This window comes from Capsicum annuum, chromosome 9 (genome assembly GCF_002878395.1).
Source record: "Capsicum annuum cultivar UCD-10X-F1 chromosome 9, UCD10Xv1.1, whole genome shotgun sequence".
Lineage (NCBI taxonomy): Eukaryota > Viridiplantae > Streptophyta > Magnoliopsida > Solanales > Solanaceae > Capsicum > Capsicum annuum.
The window spans coordinates 79,506,069-79,530,859 of record NC_061119.1 but is presented as its reverse complement, the minus strand read 5'-3'; the positions used below and the strand labels follow the sequence as shown (position 1 = coordinate 79,530,859).

General features: G+C 32.4%; 1 protein-coding gene across 1 annotated transcript; it reads right to left on the bottom strand.

Moving 5' to 3' along the window:
- Positions 1-12,615: 12,615 nt before the first annotated feature.
- Positions 12,616-18,589, bottom strand: LOC107842673 (vacuolar cation/proton exchanger 3). The gene is made up of 11 exons (XM_016686625.2): positions 18,138-18,589; positions 17,408-17,475; positions 17,271-17,299; positions 16,289-16,485; positions 15,349-15,567; positions 14,626-14,754; positions 14,375-14,491; positions 14,212-14,265; positions 13,703-13,819; positions 13,202-13,292; positions 12,616-13,001 (listed from the first exon to the last, which is right to left on the bottom strand). Exons 1-11 carry the CDS (start codon positions 18,429-18,431, stop codon positions 12,946-12,948), a joined length of 1,371 nt encoding a protein of 456 aa, XP_016542111.2. The 5' UTR covers positions 18,432-18,589; the 3' UTR covers positions 12,616-12,945.
- Positions 18,590-24,791: the final 6,202 nt, after the last annotated feature.

Below are 24,791 nucleotides of genomic sequence, written 5' to 3'. Positions count from 1 at the left end.
TTCCTCTTAACCTCAGTTGGACAAAGTTGAAGACATACGATGATATGTGGAGCTATATTCAGGTTCTATGTTCTCAATATTTTTATTTCTACTTGAATGCTTTACAAAGTTTTTACACTAACCTATTTCAACCAAATTATAAGAGAATATGACATTCCCAACAACGGGAGAGATTGGTCTATGAGATTAATTGATGCTGTGTTTAGAGGGTATAAGTTTAGTCTCAAGAAAGAACACTTCTATAGTCATGTACCTCGGTTCTTCTGGAGGTTAGTTTTTGAAGACATCATGTACCTCAAGTGAATCCAACCCATACATCACCTCTATATTCTCTAGTCCCTTCCTAGTTTGATGAGAAAGAAGACAAGTTCATTTCTAGTGTTGCTAAGAAGGAGTCAGCCATTCTCTAGACTTAGGAGGGGGAAAAGTCAGCTTTTGAGATAAGAGATCATGATACAGAAGCACCTCAGTCTGAGGGGGGTGCTAATACAGTTCAGGGTAATCAAGAGGTTTTTGCTTTAGAACAGAGCACTCAGGATACTTTGATTTCAACTTCTGTCGCCTAAGAGTCCACCCATATCTCTGTAGTACCACTTGATCAAGCCTTTATGAGATGGTGTGTGGAGGAAATTTATATTATTTAAGATATATATAGTGTAATTACTAAGAAAGGTAGACCAAAGTGCAGTATTATTTAGGAGACTCAGATTAAGCTAGTCGCTTTGGTAGGAGCTTCAGACCTGCTGGCTGCTTTTGACATATATTAACTTAGGATGATGGATCAGCCCTCAGGTTCTTACTTCCCAAAGATTCTTTGAGTGTTTTATGCTTGTTATGCAGCATCGATGTACTTAGTTATCCCAACTAAGGAGAGAGCGATGGACCAACCCCCACTAACTTACATACTAATCAAAGGGGTTAGGGTTGATGTATCAGAGGATACCATTTGATGTTTCTTATTAAGGACAAATTTTATATGCTCATAACTGTAGAGTTTGATTATAGGCTAAAGCTTGTAAGGAGTAGGTGTACTATGAGAGATGTCGAGTAGAGAGAGCATAGGATAGACTTGGCTAGATGGATAGCCAAGCAGATTTCTTAGATGGGTACTGATGCCCCTTAGGTTGAGGGAAAGGCAAAGACTAAGAAAGCTTTGCTGTATTTTGCAGCAAAGTTTTGCTATACTATTGTAAGGCACCATTTTAGTTTGACAAATGCAGACAATGTACACACATGGGATAGAGTTATACTAAATCCAGCCTCATAGCTGGCTATGATATTTATTTTTCTAGGTAGATATGCGTTGAGATCCACAAGAGTGCATTTCGAGAGTTCACTATTATACACTTCCCATGCTTGATACAGAGTTTATGCGATGAGGAAGAGGTACCAAGTATTTTGGAGGTTGACCACATGGTAGAGGTTACCTGCACGGTTGATGTTGTCTTAATTAAAGATGCTTCCAACCAAATTATGCTACATAGAGTACAACCATTTACATATTCCCGTATGGGGACCTTTAAAGGGACTTCTATATCGGTTGAGCATGTTGATAGGCTGAAACTAGTTGGCGATATTGCTACAGATAGTAAGAGGGTAGAGCCTACGACTAATGTAGATAGTGAGGGGGATACGGGTACTTTAGCTCCAGCTTCTACTTTTATATTTCCCCTGTGTTTGCTAGTTATAGATTTGGTTACTGTACTTTAGGAGTTCTTACAGCATCTGAAGGATCGACAATAGAAGATGAATGATTGCCAACCATATATAGAGACTCAGTTGGATATTTTTTACAGATAGATCCATTCATGGGTTCAGACTACTTTACAGGATTTCAAGGCGAAGGTGGAGGCTAGGATTATGATTGTCATAGATCAGTTCATGACAGAGCTACATAGGTGTATTTACAATTTCGAGGCTCAAATAGGAGCACGACATTACAAGTCACAGGCACCTAACTTATCAGACCGGTGTGGGGAGGCGGCTAAATTAAGATCTGAGGTGTGTTTATCAACTAAGAGCCATATTCTAGTCGTCTCTCTAGTGATTCCTTCTTTCACACAGTCACTGCCTAGGCTACCACTATTGATTTTTAATCTTTTTTACGGAGGCGGATGAGGCCTAAACTAATGGGAGCAAGAGAGGTCATAAGTAGGAGGAGTTAGGGACTTTGAGAAGTTTCACTGGGCCTTGAAAAAGGCAACCAAAGAATCTATGCTACAGCTTGAGGTCAACGAGAATAGGCATTCCTATCTTGTTTAGGGTGCCTCTTCTAGTCGAGCACCATCACCTTCTCCTAGAGATGATCCACATAATGCCCCAATAGGGGGAGAGCCTTCTTTTGAAGCCTAGAGCATCCTATGTATATCCCTACACCCTTTTGTTTGTTATTTTCTAGTTTGCTCTAGGGATAGTGCATTAGCTTTCAATTAGGGTGAGGGTGTACCAAACTACTTAAGGTTTTTATCGACGTGTCTCTTTTCCCTAGGGTATGTTATCTTAGTAGAGCTTGCATGTTTAGGTATTGTGTCATGTCATTTATATGTGTTATGTGTTGTTTATGTTTAATTGGAAGAAGAATAAGGAACCTAAGTGCAGTTGACATATTTTGTTTTGTGTTTTTAAATGTTTGAAAAATATGATACCCCTCCTAAAATATTTGTGAATTGTGTTTTGTGAATATATGTGTGACCAATTGTTTGAATTTATTTAAGGTATTAGTAGTAGGGACAAAATAATGAAAGCTTAGTATTGCATAAGCCGGATAGGTAGTAGTTTGATAATATATCCTATATACTAAGTGTGTGGGGGGCATTTACCTAGTTCACTTTGAGTATTTAATCCATAACTTACCCAGTTAATCTTACCTAGGTTATTGGATAGTTGGTTGGAACATGATCATAGGTTTTGTTTGAATAAGTCCACTCTTAGCCGAAAAGACCGACCAAATAAGAATAAGTATCTCTTGATCCCTAATTTGATCCTAAGCTGACTCATTCTTATTTTAACCTTTTCACCTTCCCATTTAATTCTAGTCAACTTATTTTGGACCTGGTTCATCCTTGGATAGTGTGCACCTCAACTCAGGCATATTACCTAAGTTGAGAGTGGATATTATAAGGGTGTGTAGTTGAAAATGGGTATGAAGAAAGATGTTGAATAGAAGAAAAGAAACTAGGGTTGGGTGTGGTAGAAAAGTGTGAAAATGAGGAGAGAAAAAATAAAAAAAAAGTGAAAAAAAAGTGAATAAATGAAAAGAATGAAGAAAACCAAACCCAATTTGAATAATCAATAAAAGAGAAGAGAAATAAAAGAAGCATGGTTATGTAGTGGAGCTAATGGTGTAAGTGTAGTATTAAGGAGGGTGATTCATGATTTCCTATATATACCATACCTGCCCTCAAGCCTACATAAATAATCCTAGAAAAATCCTAGAGGGATCCCATTCCAATTGTCCGAAAAACTAAGGTATAGAAAATAAAGAAAGGCCTATGGTATTTTATGCACACTGTTTGAACTTTTTTTTAGAGCATGAGTGTCTTGATATAGTCCCTTTCATTGACATAAATAATCATATTGTGAGAGTTGGTACTTCCTTATTATGAGGGTACATGGGTAGTATTATTAACTATTTATTTGTTTGCGTAGTGTCAATTGCATATATACTTGTTTATTTATTACTAATATAATTCCATCACTTGATTCCTTTGTGTCATGTTGTTGTGCTATATGGATTTACACAGTGGTTTTGAAAGATGTAAATAAGAAATGGTAAGAAATTTGAGCTAAATTAAGTTGATTATTATAGGTGCCTTAGGTTTCTTTTAGTTAAGCATTGCATTTTTCTGGTATGTATTAGTCTCCTGAAGAAATATAAATATTCTAAGTTGAGGGTGTTGATGTGTTATGGTTTCATGGAACTTTCGATGTTTAAAACAAGGAAATTATGCAAGTACTTAGGTCTTTTTGATAGACGTGATAAGCTTTTGTGTTGGTTTTGCAGGAAAATAGAGTTTGGAGCAGAGAAGGATAAAAACGTTATGAAAAGTAGTAGGAAGGCTATCTACAAGCCTACCTAAGGGTCGTAAGTAGTAGCTACGGGCACGTAGGTGACCCACGTAAGTTGAGTCCTGAAGATTCTACAAGTTGATGTTATTTTCTGATTCCTATGAAGACTACCTATGAGGCGAAGGTAGTACCTATGATCCGTAGGTACCCCTAGTAAGTAGGTGTTCTGAAGCCTGAAGATTCATCTAATTCCTACGAACCTATATACAGGTTGTAAGTGGGGTCGTAGGGGGGTGTCGACTCTAATTTCCTACTTTGTTTATAATAGGTTTTCTAATGTAACTATAAATATCCATTGGATGTTTCATTATTATGTTATGCACTTTATACACTTATTACATTATTTTGAGTTCCGAGATACACTTTTGATCTTGGAATTCTCGTTCTTGATTTTTAGGGTTTGAGAGTTTGATTTTCATTCTTATTATTCGTGAGATCACTCGTATGCTTTCAATCATGAATTCTTTGTGTGTTCTTACAATCATGAGAATCTAAACCCCATAAATAGGATTGCGGGAACCTAGATGTAGTAACAAAGTAGAGAAAGTACAAAGTCATTCTTGATTGGTGTTCTTGCATGTATTGTGATTTTGTTTTTTTATTGCTTTCTTAGCGGTTGAAAACATTAGGAACTCGCCTGTATTTGATACTAACTCAAGAGAGGTAGAAATTAGAAAAAAATCACAATTGTAATTTGAAGCTACCAACGTTCATCTAATTAACTTGAGACCAAGAGGAGATATTTAATCTGAGATCCAGAACAAGGGTTAGTAATGTGACACTATAAGACCGAGAGGAGATAAGTGAAATTAACCCAAACCTAACGGATAGGAGATATATAAGTTGTTAGGTTTTGTATGCAAGGCATTGAGATAGTTTGACAAGCACGATAAGTCTGTAGAGTTAAGAAGTCGGGGGAAACACAATCCTAGTGATCGTCTTATATTGATAACAAACCTACTTGTCCAAGAACTGTTACTATTACTACTGTTCTTCCACCCCTACCCCCCTTACTTTCTGAACTTTTCAGCTACATCAGCAAGTCTGTGACAGACTTTCGCCCTATTCCCTATGGGATTGATCCCAACCTTATTAGGTTCTATTATTTGACAAGCAACTGCATTATACTTTATTGGAGGTGTAATTTGGGCGGCATCAGTCCACAATCATCATCTTTGGAAAAAGATCAAGATTCTGATAGGAAATTTCCTAATGGGGATTTCCATGCATAAATTTGCTACTGCAGATTTACAAGGGGAATTTAATAGGAAATTTCCTCTGAAATATCCAATAAAATTGCAGAAAATTTCTTTTTCCATAAAATGTGTGCCAACATTTTCATGCACATTTGCTTGGGGTGTTCTTGGTAACTTACCAATTTACATGCACTAATATACCCATAAAATCCTCAGTAAATTTCCTTACTTTTTCAAATCTTTTACCAAAATTTTTCTGTGCATTTTTTATAATTTTTGGGGATACCGCATGTGATATACCTAAGCATTTTAAATCTCTAATTACTGTATCTGAGAAAATATTATACCTAAATAATCTATCTGGGAATGCAAAAATCCACAAGTAATAACTATCCACAAGGTTATTGCCTTTGAATTCGATTGCATGAACATCTACAAGAAAGTGATACCTTTAAGATTTACAGTAAAATAGCTAGAAAAATTCCCATGAAAATAGCACTTTTCTAGTAGTGAAATATACCAGAGAATCGAGTATATCATAAATCAAGTCCAACCCCAAGGAAAATCGAACAGATATATAAGAATGAGTGGATCATGGGTCAAACAAAATAGTAGTTATCCGACTACAGACGAGAATAGTACCTATAATGATGGCATCAAAAGCCTCTTCTTGGTCTTTCCTTGAAAGGCATAACAGTGATCTCTATTGTTAACCTAGGAAACCTCTCTAGCAAGATTCATCCCACATCTCTCTACATTACCACTACCTCAATTTCTACCATGTATTTCTTAATGATTACCCCACCCACCATGTGGACTACCCTTACCATTACCTCCACCACTTCTACTAGTAGAAACCACCGCTCTAGCCTGTTGCTGCCCATGAAAACCAGCCTATCACTAAGGACAATCTCTCTTGAGATTCCCCATAGAACCACAAGCGTAGAAACCTCAATCTAAGGAAGGCCTATTAGCAAAAGAATAATAAGCACCTTGGCTTCTAAAAACTACGGGTTGTTCAATGGCCCCTGACTAATTCCTTGTAAAAGCTGGAATAGCTGACTAAACAAGTCAAGCAAATAGGCCTTATGGCTATGACCCTTAGAGTAAGAATCACCATAGTTGTACTACATTCTGAGAATTCTTTGCTAAAACCTTTGCCTGACTAACTTCCTTGACCCCTTTTACCTTCTTCATATAATCAGCAACCACATTGAAAGTCTTTTCAGCAAAAGTTATATGAACAAACAAAATTTATAAGTCAGTGTTCAGCCATTCACAAACAACTGAATCCTCTCATCTTCCGTACCAAGCAACAGAGTAGCATAATAGGACAAGGCATGAAACTTGGCCTTGTAGACCACAACAGACATATTGAGCTGATTAAGGACCAAAATCTTATCCTTTTTTGTGATCACAAAAAGTGCGGGGTACATACTTCACCAAAAGTAAGGTGTGGAACTGATCCTATGTCAGTGGAGGTAAAGCTGGTGAATGGAACTCCATATAAGTCCTCCACCACTACTTTGATTACCTTGTAGTTAAAAGGTAACAAACTTAACATCATACAACTTCACAATACCCATTTAACACAATCTCTCAAAATAGTCAACAATGAACTGAAATAAATCCTTAATTTTTTTGCCAATAAATTAGGAGTTTTTATTTTTTAAAACTTATCCATCATGTCATGTTCAATTTCGATCATGACAAAACCTAACACCGGGCGAGAAAAACTATTAGTCCCAAAGGTCTCATCGATTCTGGGAGCAATAACAACAATCGGTTGAACACTTGGAAAATGATAAATAGGCATAGCAGGAGTGGCCCTAGTACCAGCTAGCCTACTAGAAAAACACATATTGACTCATCTAAGAGGAAATCGGGGGAAGATTTGCACCCCTAATTAGTGCCACCTCCTTATGTTCAACAACATTCTTATTTATAACTTCAACATCGTTATAATGATCCTAGGGTGGGATGGGAGAGGTTTCACTGACCTCTAACGGGCTTGATTAGCAGCTACTCGATCTTCACCTATAGTGGGTGTGGCTCTCCCTCTCTTTCTTCCCTACCCTTTTCTCATCTTAGATAAGTTGGTTCCGCAGTTAGAGTTATTGGTGCGAGAGCTATCGCTCTAGCTCTATTAGCTCTAGTGTTTAACATATGTGTACAAAAGAATAAAGAGGGTCAGACACCAATTTGGATCATCAGATACTAATTGGAATCAAGTTATAGCACGAAAGAAGAAAGAAAGTAATAATTTTCTAATGTACTATAGCCTCTCAAAGAAAAGTACAAACATCTTTGTACCATTCTACAAGACTCTACTAGACCTATTTTGATATAATGGGATCAACGAATCTAGGGCTCTAATAGCAACTTTGTTATGACCCAAATCTATTATAAGTGGCATCCACACTAACCATTCGATGGGAGAATCATTTAGCCCAACTATTCAAACATAACACTTAGAGGAATTTTAGCATAAACTAGTTACTTTACTAAATGATCCAATATCTCAAAATACTTCTAATAGCAATATCAAATGCAAAATTTGTGAAAGTCTAAACAATTCACTAAAATCGTTATGTAAAAACCACTACAAATGTCAATAAAAGGGTTCAACTCAAAACAACTAAAAATATTTGATTCTAAAACAAACGAACTAGAAACTAAGTAGATGATATATGGCTACCCGAAAGATGAAGCTCACCTTTGATCGGAATGTAATCTGTTCTAAAGTTGAGGTCTCGATGCAGTTGCTGAAAAATGCTTTGTACTCAACAATATTAATAATCACTAATCTCGTTCACTCAAGAAATTGAATATAACAAGTCAATACATAAACCTAGTTCACTCAAGAAACTAAATATAACAAGTCAACACATAAATCAGGTTTACTCAAGGAACTGTCACACTCACTAATACCTTGTAGAAATATGATTAAGGCCTTATGATCGCCCACTAGCCATGACCTACTAAGAATGAGCTCTTGTCCATATACCAAATCTCAGATATCTCTTGTTCCTGCCAATCTTATACAAACCAATCCCATGAAGATGTCCAAAAACCACTACATTCCAGAATAGTCAACAGATATCACAATAATTACAACCATTATTATAATAATAATCACACTTCTAAAACCAACAAGCTTTTAACATAATTTCATTATATGTGATTAGTACTTAGGGAATTAATTATCTATTCACTTTTCTTGAATATGATTACAACAAGTATATGAAAAAATAGTTAACATGCACACATAAATTAAGTTGGATTTCAACTACATTAAACCATCACCTACCTTAATAGCTTGCACCACTCTATTGAACTTAAGCCTTGCCTTTCTGTGTAATTTTCACTTAATTGTGATCTAAAAACAATAATGTGATCACAATTCAGACCAGGACCTAGTATATTCTAGGATTACAACCTAATCCTATAACTCCAAGGTCAAACTTATGATTATTCCTCCCATTCTAGGATTTTCTACCTTAATTTTATTTATTTCATGGATGTGATGGTGAATTCTAAGCATGCAATAGTAATTTAACTATTTTTAATGAAAATCCAAAGGCTTTCTACTTAATTTATGTAGTTGTACTAAAAAAATCACCTAGGTAAGTTAAATCCTCCTCAAAATTCATAAACTAGTGATTCTAAGTATTAGAAATTAAAAAACTAGTTAATGGAAGGGATTAACTTCCCTTTACGAAGAGAAACAATGAATTTTTTGTTGAAATAGCCAAAAATTGTCTCTCTCATCCCTTAGACAAATAAAAAATTAAAATAACATTTTTGAAGTATTTTTTGTATTATCAACGCATGTCACGCTAGAGTAGTCTTATCTCGCTATGGCCTAATCCGACTATTATGGCAGGATTGACCAAAGCTAACTCCACTACAGCTACGTAGTGGTAGCTATTTGTCACCCGCTATAGTGGGGTAGATGAGATAGAAACTCGAGATTTCTTCCAGTTTTTCCATTTTCGCAACACACCCTTAGATTTCACCATCACAAATTGATCACTTTACATCAAATTTGATATCGAGAGCTCTACATAGCTGAATTTAGTTTTGAAAGATCCTACCAACTCCTTATCATCTAGATATCATAGAATCAACCTAAAATATCTAATCTTTAGTTAATCAATTCCTTGATTACCTTAGACTATACCAAGCTCGAATTTCGTTCAAGACTAGTCTAACCTAAAATTTCTAGCTCTCCATGTGGAAAAAACTTTAACCCAAATTTTACATGCAAGATTTATCCATAACGATAGAAAGGGTCATTACAGAAACCCGCTGGTCTTATATATATATTCCAAAACCTTCATATGAAGGGAATGAACTTACTCTCTTACTTTGTATTTCTATCCAAATTCCTCCAGCAAAGGAAAATATTAACTTTTTCTTTAATTTATTTATTTAAATAAACTCTCAGAATGCCAGTCTTCCTCCACCACAAGGAGGAATTAAGTAGAACAAAGTTGTAGAGAATAGCAGAAGAAAGGTGTAAATAGGGAGACCTTCTGCTAGCCCAAGATCAATTACAAAGATCAAAAGATTTAATTAAGAAGAGGAAGAACTTAGATTTGGAAGAACACTACTTGAATTTGCTTGTATTGGATTTGTTTTTTGGATTCTTATTTTTTGGTTACAAATGTACAAGACTATCCCTATTTATACTTGTTTATGGATGGTTCTAGAAAATCTTCTAGATACCTCTACAAGAAAAATCAAGTGATCTTTATCTTTTGCTACTCTAGAATATCTAGATAATTTTAAGATAAAAAATCTAGTAATCTTTATCTTCTACCACTCTTCTAGAATATCTAGATAATTCTACAATATTTATTCAAGATACTACTCTAGGATATTCTAGAAAAACCTATGATATTTATTCTTTCAAAAAATCTACTTTAGATATTTTTCAAACTCCCCCTTAAAGTGATTTTTGAAAGCTATACCAAGCTCGTAGTGGAAGAACTCAAACGAAGTTTTGAACCATGCCTTGGTGAAACTCTTAGCAGCTTTTCCCAACTCATCTTTATTCTTCCAACGAAAAAGACTTTCCGTCATCAATTTGTCTATGCTAAGTTTTACGATGTTGACTTCTCGAGCTCCCCCTTTCTCTAAACTCCTCTACAACTTTATTGTCTGGACACACATGTGATGAAAAAGTTTGGAGCCCTAGAATTCAAGATTTTAGAACTTAATTCAAGATTTTAGAACTTACTCTTTCTAAAGCAACTTCATAACAGAAGCATATTTTTTTGGTATCAGTCTCCTCATTTGATTTGATGATGATCTAATCAATAATTTTATCTGAAGCCTCAGTAACATAATAGGATCCACCACTAGATTCCATTTCTAGCTCTTTAATCATATTGTATGTCTCTTCATCTGAAATAATGGCTTTAATCTCAACATTTTCATCTGTTTGATCTTTAGCTTCTTCATCAGCTTTTAATATTTCCTCTGAGCTAGTAATTGACCTTGATATGATAGATGATTGATAAAAGACTTCAACTTATACTATATCTTCTTTAATGCTTTTGTCGATAAATTCATTACCAGCATATAGAGTTTCATATACTGTCTGCTCAAAATTTACTTCAGTTTCCTCCACATCCACACTTTTATTACCTTTTTCAGGATCTACTTCTTTGATTTCCTTGATAGCAGCAACCACATTTCCGGTGTGAATATTTTCAAAATTTTCTTGCTTCTTAACAGTACATTTTTTCTCCACATGATGGATTATATTATATCTGATCCAATCTCTTTTCAAATTTATAAAAGTCAAGGTTTCTATTGCTCAACTCTCAGCTTCTAAGCATCTTTCCTAGCCTTCTTCTTCTTCAACAAATTTTTTAGTATGAGTCATATTTCTCTCCGTGGCTCGATAATATCTTCTTACGTGTCCTATTTTGCCACACTGATGATATCTGATATGCTTCTTACTATATTTGTTAAAAGACTCTTCCATCTTTCCAGCGGAACTTGAACTAATTGAGAATCGAGAGTGAGCATATCTCTTATTTTTCCTTCAACATTCCTCTTGTCAGCTAAAGAGCATTTTCTTTCCTATTTTTGACAAATTCACCAGCGAATTATTGGGATAGTAACTCCTGTGCCGATAACAAATTCTCAAATTCTCAAATTCCTCCAGAGATGGTTGTTTAGCCCATCCCTAAATTGATGTCATAAAGGGAATATACTTTGGTTTCAAACCACGAATGATAATTCTTCTTATTCGTGATTCAGAGATATTCTCATCCGAATTTAATAAAGAGATCTCAGAACATAAATTCTTAATCCTTAAGAAATACTCAACAATAGAAAGATTACCTTGATTGTCGTTAGTTAATTCATTCTCCAATATCTGTAGTTGAGCTTCATTCTTCTTGTTGAATAGTTGATCGAAAGTCCTCTATATTTCGTGAGCTGATTTATATCTTATGATGTGGTCAAATAAAGTGGAGGAGATAGACCTCTTCAGTATGAACTCTGCCTTCGCATTAATCTACTTTCACTTCTTGTATAAATTACTACTCTCTGATTCGTTATTTAGAGGACTTGTACTACTCCCATTAATAACATTCCGCAAATCCTCTCCCATAAGGTATGATTCCATATAAGTCTTTCATACCTTGTAATTGGACTGATTCAACAACTCCATTCCCAGTCCATTAACGCGACCGCTTAAATCCATTAGGACAAATCAGTTGAATCGACCACAAATCCGATCTTAAAATAATCACAAGTCAACCAACAACTTTGACTCAGATACCATGTAGAGAATAACAGAAGAAAAGTGTAATTGGGGAGAACTTCTGCTAGCCCAAGATCGATAACTACGATCGGGAGATTTAACTAAGAAGAGGAAGCTAGAAAGGAGAAGGAAGATATTGAAAGGAAGAACTTAGATTTGGAAGAACACTACTTGAATTTGCTTGTATTGGATTTGTTTTTTGGATTTTTGTTCTTTGGATAGTTACAAATGTACAAGGCTATCTCTATTTATACTTGTTTATGGATGGTTCGAGAAAATCTTCTAAATACGTAGTGATCTTTATCTTTTATTACTCATCTAGAATATCTAGATAATTCTACAAAATATTCATTTAAGATACTACTCTAGGATATTCTAGAACCTGCTATGATATTTATTCTTCCAAAAAATTCACTTTATATATTTTTAACACCTAAAAAAAATGAATTTCTTGGTGATATAATCATATAAATGGGTTAACCATATATATTGATATTATAATTTTTTTTCCTGTCAGTTTATATAAACGATAATTATATAGTATTAAGGTTGATTCGAAGCCCAACATTACAAAGTAAACAACAGCAATGGAAATATTCATTTATTATTTTGAAAAAGCTGTAAATAAAGTGAAACCCTTACAAGCAGTTGCTATTACAGGAAACCCTTAGCAACTACAGAATTACGCTACATGGAACAGAGAAAACTATATATAGACATCATTGACTTATATGATCAGGATTCAACCATACCATTAAGTAACACAGAAAAATGAAATATATGGTACATCAAACTCTCTTGATGATTCAACTAAACCCAAAATATTCCCAGTCAAAGAATAATATATGCATCCAATTTTTGTTGGTCACCATGATTTTGCTGATAAGTTTGTGATCATCAAACTCTCGCGATTCCCTCAGTTGAAGACACCAAGTTGACACCATTTGGTTGGGCTATACAAAAGGAGAAAAATTAAATTAGTGATGTTTTCCAAAGAGATTTTAGGAATTTGTTCAATTATCCTGAGCAGCGAAATTATCAGTTATATACTTTTTCTTTTCAAAAATTCTATTACACCGACTATTCAAAAGTGAAATTCCATTTTGCTGCTTGTGGATATAAATTAAATTAAAAAAATAGATGGAAGGCTTACTTTGTGGTTTGTTGGTGACAAAAAAGCATGCACCAATGACAATGTAACAGAGCAGGAGGACTAATCCTTTAATATAGTGAGAGGTTCCATCCTGCAATTTTTAGTGTGTGTCATTATTCACTTTGATATGTCACCACGGAAAAAAATAGTAATTAGCACAGAACACATTACATAGTTAAACAAAAAATTGCATGGCTAATTCTATTTAGAAATAGATAACCAATGAATTATATTTCAATAGATATCAACAGTGCCAGAGAACCAATGGATAAAGGGAATTCAGAAAATATACACAGGTATTAGCTGAAGGAGGTTCAATATTTAATATATATATATATATATATATAAAATATTTTTAATCATATATAAATTGTATAATTTTCTACCTAAGAGAATTCAGATGAACCCCTGAGTCTAAGCTAGCTCTGCCTCTGGCTACGAGTAATTTATCGATGGATTAACAACAAAATATATAGCTATTATATATTAACCTAAAATTACCTGTAGAGTGAAAGCTGTGACAATAATTGCCAAAGCAAGGGAACCTGTCTCAAGAAGATTAAAATCAAGATCCATTCTCACACCAACAATCCATGCTACAATCACACATAACGGAACCTGAATGATGAAAATCACAAGATTGTCATAATTAGTTGAATAATGAAAAATGTAAGATTCTTTGATTAAAGAAAATACTTATTTTAAAACAACTGGAAATGATAAAACTTCATATATTGGGGTGAAAAGGAGTACAGGCTAAAGATTTAATTGGAAAAGTACGACTAAATGGACTTAACTTATATGCATATTTACAGTATAAAGAATACTGTCAATATATTTAACATGTTATAGCAGGTAACTTGTTTATAATGCATGTTACAACTACAAACTACTCTTTATTTTACTTCTTGTTCGAGACTGTTGATCTAATAGAGTAAAAATTGTATTAAAATATAGAGTATAGAAATTAATCTCGAAATAACTTGGGATAAATTAAGAGATCGACTTACCACAAACATGGCAATTTGAGTTGCAGAGCCTAGGGCAACTCCCAAAGAAATGTCCTGCATTATGCATAAAATTCCTTTATAAATTCTCTTATTATTAGTGCATGAATATTTTTAAAAATGAAAGAAATATATGGCTGGTTTTATTATTGGGTATTGAACGTACCAACTTGTTCTTGAAAGCAAAAATGACAGCCCCAGCATGTTCAGCAGCATTACCAACAATTGGTAATAAAATAACACTAATGAAGCTCACGGAGATTCCCCAAGAATCTGATGCTGACTGTTTAATTAATTTCAAAGTAAAAAAATTAATAAACTGTCTAAGTCTTCAAAATTTAAAAATTTCTTCCTAGTTTAATTAAAAAAGGTTTCTAACTTATGATTAAAAAAAATGATAAATGGTTGATTACTGACCTCAATGGTACCAACAACATATTCAGATAATAGAGCAATGATAAGAGTCATTCCCACCAACCATGCAAATGCACTCCAAAATCCAAGCACTGCTTCCTCTTCCACTAAATCGTCATCTTCATTTTCTTCCTGATTAATTATCATCCATATTTATAATTTAGTCAAAATTCAAGATGAAATAAGGAAGGATTTAGCTTATATACTCTGACATTATAAAGAATTTTTTTCATAATCCTTGTATTTTAGGATTTCAAATGAACATAACCATCAGGGAGGCGCACATAGCATATCAATAATGGGTTCAACTAAAATTATTTCTTTAGGTTGAATTTCGAAAGCAAAGCTCCAATTGAATTTTTTCTCATTTCGAAAGCAAAGCTCCAATTGAATTTTTTCATACATATGACTGAAACGCGAGACCTGTGATTAAAAGCGGAGGATTCCAACCATCCTAGCCTAAGTCTTATTATAAGTAAAAGATCACTAACATCCAAGGAAATTTTAAATTTTAAACTCATAATTTGGAAAAGTGATGAATAGAATGGTAAGAATCTAAACTTAAACCCATCATACTTAAATCTCAAACACGATCAATGTTGGATCTAGAGCTAAATATAAGAGTTCAAGAGAATCCAATAGCTTTTAACTCTAAACTCAATTATTATTTTTCACTAATTTGACGCCGTTTTAAAAACACAATAAAGAAAAGTGTTATATACTTACTGTTTGTGAATCAAAAAATTGGCGGTGAGTCCACAATTGAAAAACAAGGTAACCAATGTAGGCAATAAGCATGACAATGCAGCTGACTCTTGATAGCTGCAGTGTAGCTTCTGCTGTTATTGCTGCTGATTCTCCAACTCCGGCATATCGAAACATCAATGGTAGCACATGACACAACAGTCCCAACAACAAAAGCAACGAGTTCACATCTGCTTGTTTCTGTTCAATGGCATAAAAAACCAAAATAATTTAACTTCTATAGTAATGGTATAACATTTAGATTCACGTGTTACATGTTAAAATATAGTATAACAGTGTAAAAATTGTTTGATTGTTTGTATATGTATATAACTTAAATTCATTAAAAGTTGTTGTATGCAAGTCATCACTTAATCAGAATTGACACAGATTCTGAGTGACGAATTCATGATTTTAGGATACTAGTGCATAACTATGTATAGTGCAAGTTCATGATGATAGGTAATGATCCATAATAAGTACATAAGACTATTATCTAAAAAATTATTTCTGTTGTAAATTTATATCAGTGAAATTCATTAAAAATTATTGTACATAATTCTCTTCTTTGACAGCGAACATCAATTAAGAGCTACTAAGATCACTTTAGAATTTGAAAGTATAAAATAGTCTCTCTGACTTCAAAATAAATCATGCGCACGTGCACCCATTTCTTATATATTAGGCTGTGAAATTTTTATACTACTGAGAAAAAAAAAAAGCAGCTAAACAGTAGAATTCATCGCTAATTTTATTTGCTGATGAATTATCACAGAATTCTGTTAGCTATACAAGCAAATTAGCAACGGGTTAATGACAAAAGTTTGTAGTAAATTCCGTTATTTTTTTGACAGTGTTACAACTTTTGATGTGATTAATTAGGTAATCAAGATGATAAAGCGAGAGAAATTAATTTACTTACTCTGTCATATTTTTGTTCCTTGTTGAGATTTGCAATGCCACCACAAAAGAGAGAGGTGCCAAGAACCAAAAGAAGGTTTGAAAGAATAGATCCCAAGAGGGAGTATTTCACAACATCTACTTTGTGTTGGATCAGAGCAAATATTGCTATTATGAGTTCAGTGGCATTTCCACATGTTGCATTTAGAAGCCCTCCAACTGATCATACAACAAATTAAACATACAATAATTAGAATCAAAAGCCTAATTTCTTTGTTTCTTCTTCTCTTTTTATGTCAAGTTAAATTAAACTAGCAATAGATTGTTGATTATATATTGTTATTGATTTAAAGAAAGAACAAACAATGGTATTCTTAATTTTACATTTGTTCATTTCAGTGGCAGACCTACATTTACTTGAAAATAGTCAATTCATCACCTTTGTCAGAAAATTATATTACATATTTAAAACATTTTAATGTGCCTATATAAATCCAATATTATTTTTTACACGTTAAATTTGAAGGTCCTTAACAAAACTCCTGATTACAGTATTGATTTTATTTACGCTTTTCAAATTTAGTTGTGGTCCTCCTCTATCATGTTATAGAAAGGAATAGTATAAGAATGCACTTCAATCTTTATCTTTTCTTTTTCTTTTTCACATCTTATCTTTTTTTTTTTTTTTACAGTTTCATGTTCCGGATTCATGTTGTCCATGACTCTATCTGGATTAGTCAAAGTTTGTTATCAAGTTCCAATTTCAACTTTGATGTTCATGTATATTGATGTGATTTTTTTTTAATAGAATCACCATTGATGGAGGTTTAGAGAGTTAACCAACCTTTATTTTCTCCAAAAAAACATCAAGTACAGGAGGATATATTTATGTGGTTGTTCTTTCTTTTTGATGGATATAGACTATAGAGTAATTGATGACCCTTCTTTGATTTTTGGTGGATTAAAAAAAAGCCAAGAAAGGATAAAAAGGATGGCAAAAGTACCTGTTGGACCAGTGAAGAAAGCTATTTGTCTGCAATTCAAAACGATAAAAAATAACAATAATAATAATCTGATCAGACTAGATTAAATAAATTAAATTAGTTTGATTTATACAATGAAAAACAATTAATTAACTTACTCTGTCAAAAAGCTGACACGTTCAGCCAGTGGAGTGAGTCCAAGTAAACTCAATCCAAAAACCCATGACTGATATTATAGAGAAAAATTAAGAAGAATGTCAGTACTATATGAAATAAATTAATCAAAATTCACAAAAAGCATATATTAAATAATATCTTCTCAGATCCGTATCATTCAACGGCTCTTTTAGTTGTTCAAAAAGAAGAGAAAAAAAGTACATTTGCTTGCTTCAAAATGTAACTAACCATCAAATATTGCTCAAACAATGAATAGACTTCTTTTAAAATGTTTTTGTGCTAATTGATATCACATTCTCCACTTCATAATCGATTGAGTTTTTGTAACCATCTCATATGAAAACAAAACTTATTAAATAAGATATACTTTCAATTACTTAGCTATAGTATTATGTATTCAACAAATTTCCTAAGCCGAGGATTCATCCAAATTTCTGTTGCTGGATATATATAAGGCTAAAATTTGTATGCATATATAGTTGACATTGAATTATGCTAACTTCTTCATTGTGCAATTTTTTTAATAATTCGAATTCCCCTAGTAAAAAGTTCTGCCACTATCATCACGTGTGTAACTAATTTCGTTTAAATGACTCTTTGATATCATATTAAATTGTGTGTTTACCCGATGAAATAGTAATACAATTGAATAGAATCAACACCAAAAAAAAATGTTGGAAAGAAAGATGAAGGAAAGAAAAGAGAACTTACACTTCCAAAGTTTTTGTTATGTGCAAGGATGGCAAAAGGGATGGCAATGAATAGCACAAAAAGCTTAGTTCCAAAGATGACCTCTTGAACATTAGCAAGAACATCTCTAATAACGGCACATGGCACTTTCCGGACAAGGGTAAGATCGGACTTTTTCCGGAGAGACGAAGACGATACATTGTGGGCGGTACGGCCATAGCTGCGTCCATGACCGTGCCGCATTTCCTTGCTTAAGGGCTTAATGTTTCCATTTTCCAAGAGCCATGTTTCTGCTGCCGGTGCTGATGAAGACATTGTGTATTGTGTTTTTGGAAAAAAACTTGTATATTTTTCTTATTTTTTGGTGTGTGTGTGTTTGATTTTATATGTGGTGATGATGCAAATAGCTTCGAATATTACGTAATGATAACAAATTCTGTGAGAGATAACTATGAGTACTATTATGAAGGTTTATCAGTACTGCTATATATATATAGGTTATAATTTGGCAGATGCAAGCAATTTCCAAGAAATTTCGTTTTTTTTGTTTCTCATTCAATAATATTTATGTCGGGACACTGCTAAACTTGAATTCGGATCCAAATATTGGGCTGTTAAGCAATTTCTAACGAAAAAAATGGGTTGGATCTGTCATTATTTAATTGGTTTGTATTTATTAGATTGAAAAAGAAAAAGAAAATTAAAATCTGGAGAAAAATGTGATACTCAAAGGTTGAGTTTTCCGATAATTGTGACCTTTGCGTTAGTAGGGTAAACTATTTGTGATTTTTCTATTAGAAAACATAGTTACGTGATATTGATGAACAGAAATAATAGTTACATGACCATTTATAAAATTTACTCATTAATCTTTTGGTCCATATAGATTTTCACGGTTATCTTTTGTTTCAAATATATTCCTCCTCCTATTGATTTCTATCATAAAATCTTTTCCAGATTTGGGGTATTGCAAGCGATATAAGGATGTTTATATATATATATATATATATATATATATATGATTTGGAATACTATATTTATCTTATCTTTTAAATGTAGATATAACCTTAATTATATCAAATTTTGAAGATGGCTTCAAAATTTTCAACCGAATTTACAAACTTTAACTTTTCTGTTAACCATCAACATATATCCTTACCCATCTCTTTGTCGCAATTTGATTGTCTATTCTTGATGTGGTACATAATTTTTTTAAAAAAAATCGAAATGTTAATTGTTTCATGGTTTTCTAAAACATCTATATATGTGGAGGGTAAAAGAAATTGCCTATGAAGCTGTTTTAAGAAGGTAAAAATAGAACTCTCACGAGTGTTTGTGGTTAGTTAAATATATAAAAAGTTTCCTTATAGAAAGAATCTATATGTGTATATATATATATATATATATATATATATATATAATCTATATCTATAATATATTAAAAGTACGAAGATAATTAGAAGAGTAATTTGAACTTTTTGTCATTTATTCCTTTAGACAAAATTGTTTTTTCACTATTTATTATTTTATTATATTAACTAGACTCCTAAAATATATGAAAGGAATGAGAATCAATTAATATTTTCCTTTGTACTGATTAATTAGAAAAATAATCTTAAAATATGATAGAAAAATACTCCTAAAATAGGACTTTATTAAGGAAATACTTCTATAAATATTAAGATGCACATTAAACTAGACTAGAAACTGATTTACTTATTGGAAAAATATGATTGATGTTCATCTAACTTGATTCGGTTGCATGTCTAGATTGATGGATACTTAATTTTCTAATCCTCAACTTCTTTACTATTTGTGTCAACATAATAGAATTCAAGGTGTGTGTATATATATCTTCTTTATTTTCATTCAAGTTATTCTTTAGTGTCAAAATTTTCGCTCAGACAAGAATTATTTCATCAAAACTAGAGTTTTGTGATCATTATTGTATTATTTTGTTGTAGTTTACAGGTCGAGATGAATTTACATGTGGTAGATGAATGTCGGTCGACTTTGAGAAATTTTTAGGTAAAGGTTAGGTTCAATTGTATTGTTTTTATATCTCTGTTTTGAGAATATTTTGGGTAAAGGTATAGTTTAGTTGTATTATTTTGATATTTCTATTGTCGTATTATTTTATTATAGTTTACAGGTGGTAGAGTGTCGGACGGCTTTACGAAAATTTTTGTGCAAAGATTAGATTTAATTATATTGTTTTGATGTCTCTATCATCATATTATTTTCTTGCAGTTGATAGATGATAGATGAATGTCGATCGGCTTTGAGAAATATTTTTGGTAAATGTTAGGTTTAATTAAATAAATTCTCCAAAGATGTTAAATTTAATTATTGTATTCACTTTTATTATTTAAACAAATATCCTAACGTTCGAACTCAATAAAGTGAGGTACACGCGCGGGATGCGTACATCTAAACTAGTAAATATATATATTCACACGAGTATTTAAACCAATCAAAGTGAATTGCCATAATTAGTAATTTCATAAAGTAAAAATATACATCAATTAACCATGATTATGTGAAATTACATATATATTCCAACATATGCCACAAATTTTGGTGTCAATGTACAGTGTGAATTAAGGGGTCGTTTGGTAGAGTGTATAAGACAATACTGAATAGGTTGTATTAGTAATGTTGAGATTTAGTGCAGGGATTAGTAATGCTGGGATTAGTAATGCTAGATTATTTTTTATGCAGTGTTTGGTTTGATGTATTGAAAAGAATATGTATTGTTATATTTTAAAAAGAATATTATTTGTTTACAAAAATACCCTCGATATATTATAACTTTGTGTATTTTCTTTGCAAAACTTTATTATTTTTTTAAAAAATAAATAAATAATATAACTAATTATTTACTTTAAAATTCTAAGATTTAATCATTCACTTGCTATTTATTGTTGTTATCTCTACTTTATTTGTTCAGCATTTTCTTGTTGTTCCGACTTTTTTATATTTTTAAGTTGGAGGGAGGTACGTGTAATTTTTGAATGAGACAATAAAATCATTATTAACATAAAATTGTGTTCCGTAGAGTGTTAAAGCTAAGTAGAAAAATTATTTTTATTTATGAATATCCTATTTACAAAATTAAAGTTTGTATGCAATCATGTAATTTATTTTTGAATTTTGACCAATAAATATTTTTTAAGTTAATGGAGTAGCTTTTTTATGACTAAAATTATTTGAAGGGATATTATTATCTTCATAAATTGAAAATAAGTAACTCGCATTGAATAAAATGAAAAAGAACAGAAAAAAATTAAAGAAATTTGAGGGCATTTTTGTAAATAATAATAAAATTTGTAAATTAATTTATTTAAATAAATTTATTAGTTTAAATATAGAAAATTAAATTAAGAAAATAAAAAAATGTTTAAAAGAATTTGAGAGATATTTTTGTATTTACACATATTAGTCCATGGTATTAAAACTCATGTATTACTAATACCACCATATGGGATGTATTAGTAATACCCTCTATAATACCATGTAGGGTATATAACTAATACATGGTATTAGTAATACATAGGTTCAAAATCCTACCAAACATAGTACTAAGTAATACTATACCTAATACATGGACTATTTTTCCTAATACGTCCTACCAAACGACCCCTAAGTGTTTACACCAACAAAGTGCACACAACTAAGAAAACAATAAAAATCAACCTAAACGACCAACTTCCCAAATGAGACTAAAAAAATCGACCTCCAGAGGTTGGTTTTCTAGTGCCAAAAATCTGAAAAATGCAAATCGGCCTCTGAAAGTCGATTTTAAAAAAATAAACTTGCAAAAATTGACCTCTAGAAATTTGTTTTTACAAAAATAAAAAAATTAAATAAGTTGTTTGTAGATCAATTAGTTGACTACATAAACACTTACTTTGTTGATGAGGGTTTTGATCCTTCATGTTTTAATTTCTCCCCATTTTTCATTCCTCGTTCCCTAATTTAAGAAAATAAATGATATCTCTGGAGGTTGATTCTTTTTATGAAAAATACATTTGAACAGTATAAATTAAAAAAATTAAAATCTTAAACTAACAAGGAGAAAATTAAAGGAAAGAACTCTATTAAGTCTCCTTTTAAAGTTTGGTGATATTGACCTAAGACAAGGATGAAAAGCCCTTTAGAAAAATTGATTAAATTAATTGAGACCAAATTAACATTTTTAAAATTTGATAATCTTTTTCAAAATACAAACCAACACACAACTCTAATTTAATGTGTAATAAAAATGAAGGAACCAATCAATCATTTCCCATCAAGCATCAGTTTAAAAAAAAATCAAAAGTTTTCCTCCTTCCCTCAACAACTCAACTATCCTCCAACATATTGCCTCAAACAAGACAACAGGTCGATATTTCTGTCATTTTCGACCACTATCAGTCTTTTGAGAATCCACATTCAACTTCTTCATCTTTCCTTCTTCCCTTGTAGTCGTTACTTTCTCTCTCTTTGCATGTAAGAATCTTGTAGTTGTTGATTTTAAAAAAAATTAGGGTTTTTTAGTTAATGAAGAAAAAGAAGAACTTTAGTTGCATTCTTTTCAAGTATGAGTTAAAAATTTTGAGTTTTGATGCTCAAAAGAAAGAAGAACTCAAGAAAACCCTAATTCATGATAGTTGTTCTCTTAATATGGTTGTTGATGTAGATGGAATATATTTTTTGACTGAAATATGATTTTTTTTTATTATTGTTGTTCTTATTCTCTAACGTTGCTATAAAAATAGTGAAACTTGAACTTTAATCCTTTTCGGAGATATTACTGTGATAATTTTATCTTGTTATTTGTGTTGTTGGTGGGTGTTGTTGTTGGTATTGTTTGTTTGTTTGGTTGGTTGGTTGGTTTTGTTTGTGTTCTAGTTATGTTTGGTTGGTGTTGTTTATTTTCTTGGCTTTCTTAGTGTTGTTGGTGCTGGTGATATTAGTGTATTGACAAAACTAAAACCATTGGTGTTGTTCAAGTAGTTATATAGCTTGGTGTTGTTGTTGATATATAATGTTGCCAAACAGATATGTAATATATTGCAAAGAATAAGAATCTGTTTGAACATGTTAAGCATCTGTTGAAAACAATAATATATCTATTGGTTTACTGATTTGATTTATTCCAACAAATGACTCATCTGTTGCAATAGATGGATCATCTATTGAAATAAATTAAAATAAGTCATTCATTGGAAGAAATCAAAATAGGTCTTACTACTGGTTTGTCTTCTTCCAACAGATGTTATTTGTTTTTTTTTGTTAGTGTTGTTTATATTATAGGTATGTTCTTAGTTTTATTGGTGTTGTTGGTATTGTTTAGAGGTGCCAAATGGGCGGGTTGGGTTGAGATTGAAAATGTTAAATGAGTTGAATTGGATATCCGATGGGATCATGACCCGCTCAAATTTACTTTGAATTGAAATGGTTGGGATTGAAATGGATAAAAATTGAGTTGGGTCTTTACCCATCCAATTTGACTCGCTTAGTCTAAAAAATATTAACATATTGATATTTACCCCTTGTAAACCTAACTCAAGAAAATAGATTTGGATGGGATTGAAAAGTTGAGTGGGTGGGCGGGTAGGGAGTGGGGGTGGGGTAGGAATATTTTTTAAAAAATTTAATTTTTTTAAAAAATAAAAATTCATTTTTTGGGGAAGGGTATGGGGTAGGGGCCGGGGGTAGGAGGGCTGGGGTTTAGGATAAGGTTGGGTGATCTGAGGTGGAATTATTCACCTCAGAGTTGTAATCCGAACTTACTTAGCTTTGTTTCGAAGACTTCTTGTGTACTTAATGAGTTAATAATGATATAAATGAGCATATAAGTTTTAAAATACTTGATTACAATGTTTAAGGTACTTTTTAAACAAGTTAGGACTAAAGTCACTTAGAGTTCAAATGAGAAAACTAGTGTTACTAGCTTGAGCTAGGTGTTGTTCTAGTTGATCTCAGTGGACTCTAGTGTATGCAATGAGTTCCTAATAGTATGATTGTGTAATTATGTGTGAAAAAAATTGTTTTTAATGTTTAAGGTTCAATTGAAACAAGACAAGATTCAAAATCATGTTAAAGATTAAAAGAGGCAAAACTAGTATTCTTAGCTTAAGTTTCTAGTTCACCATCTTGGATGTTGTTTTGTTTTGAGATCTAATTCATGACGTTTGATGATAGGATGCTTTGTGAGTTGATTATGATGATATATGGATGATACAAAAACTGAAAATTAAGTGAAAACAACACAACAAGGCTTAGAATGGATGGACAATAGCACGGGACAAGTCTTGGCGTAAAAATGGACACTTTGGAGTTCTTGGCGCATCGCGGACCCAAGCCACTACTATGGGGCTAGTTACACACCTTGGGGGATTCCTAAGGATCCAAAACAGCGTGTATCCTTGATGGGGGCATGTCGCACACCCTAGGTACTGCGATAGAGGGTGTGACGTGAACCCTAGCTCAAAATCGGCAGATTTGACCTTCCATAAATAGGACACTTAAATATAATGCAAAACACCTTGGAAGACTTTAAAAATTGGAGAGGGTATGAAAAATACTTCAATTAGTATTTTTATATCTTTATTTTAGTTTGTTAATGGATTTTATCATGTATTCATCTATCGTGATTATGATATTGTCCATGAGCGGCTAAAAGCCCCT

What these genes read in the sequence shown, in the direction of transcription:
- LOC107842673 (XM_016686625.2), bottom strand. Translation starts at nt 18,431, where the DNA reads ATGTCTTCATCAGCACCGGCAGCAGAAACATGGCTCTTGGAAAATGGA. An exon ending in TTGCTTTCAAGAACAAGTTG is followed by an intron (nt 14,266 to 14,374) that starts GTACGTTCAATA and finishes TGCATAATGCAG; the next exon opens with GACATTTCTTTGGGAGTTGC. An exon ending in TGTCACCAACAAACCACAAA is followed by an intron (nt 13,002 to 13,201) that starts GTAAGCCTTCCA and finishes CCTTTTGTATAG; the next exon opens with CCCAACCAAATGGTGTCAAC.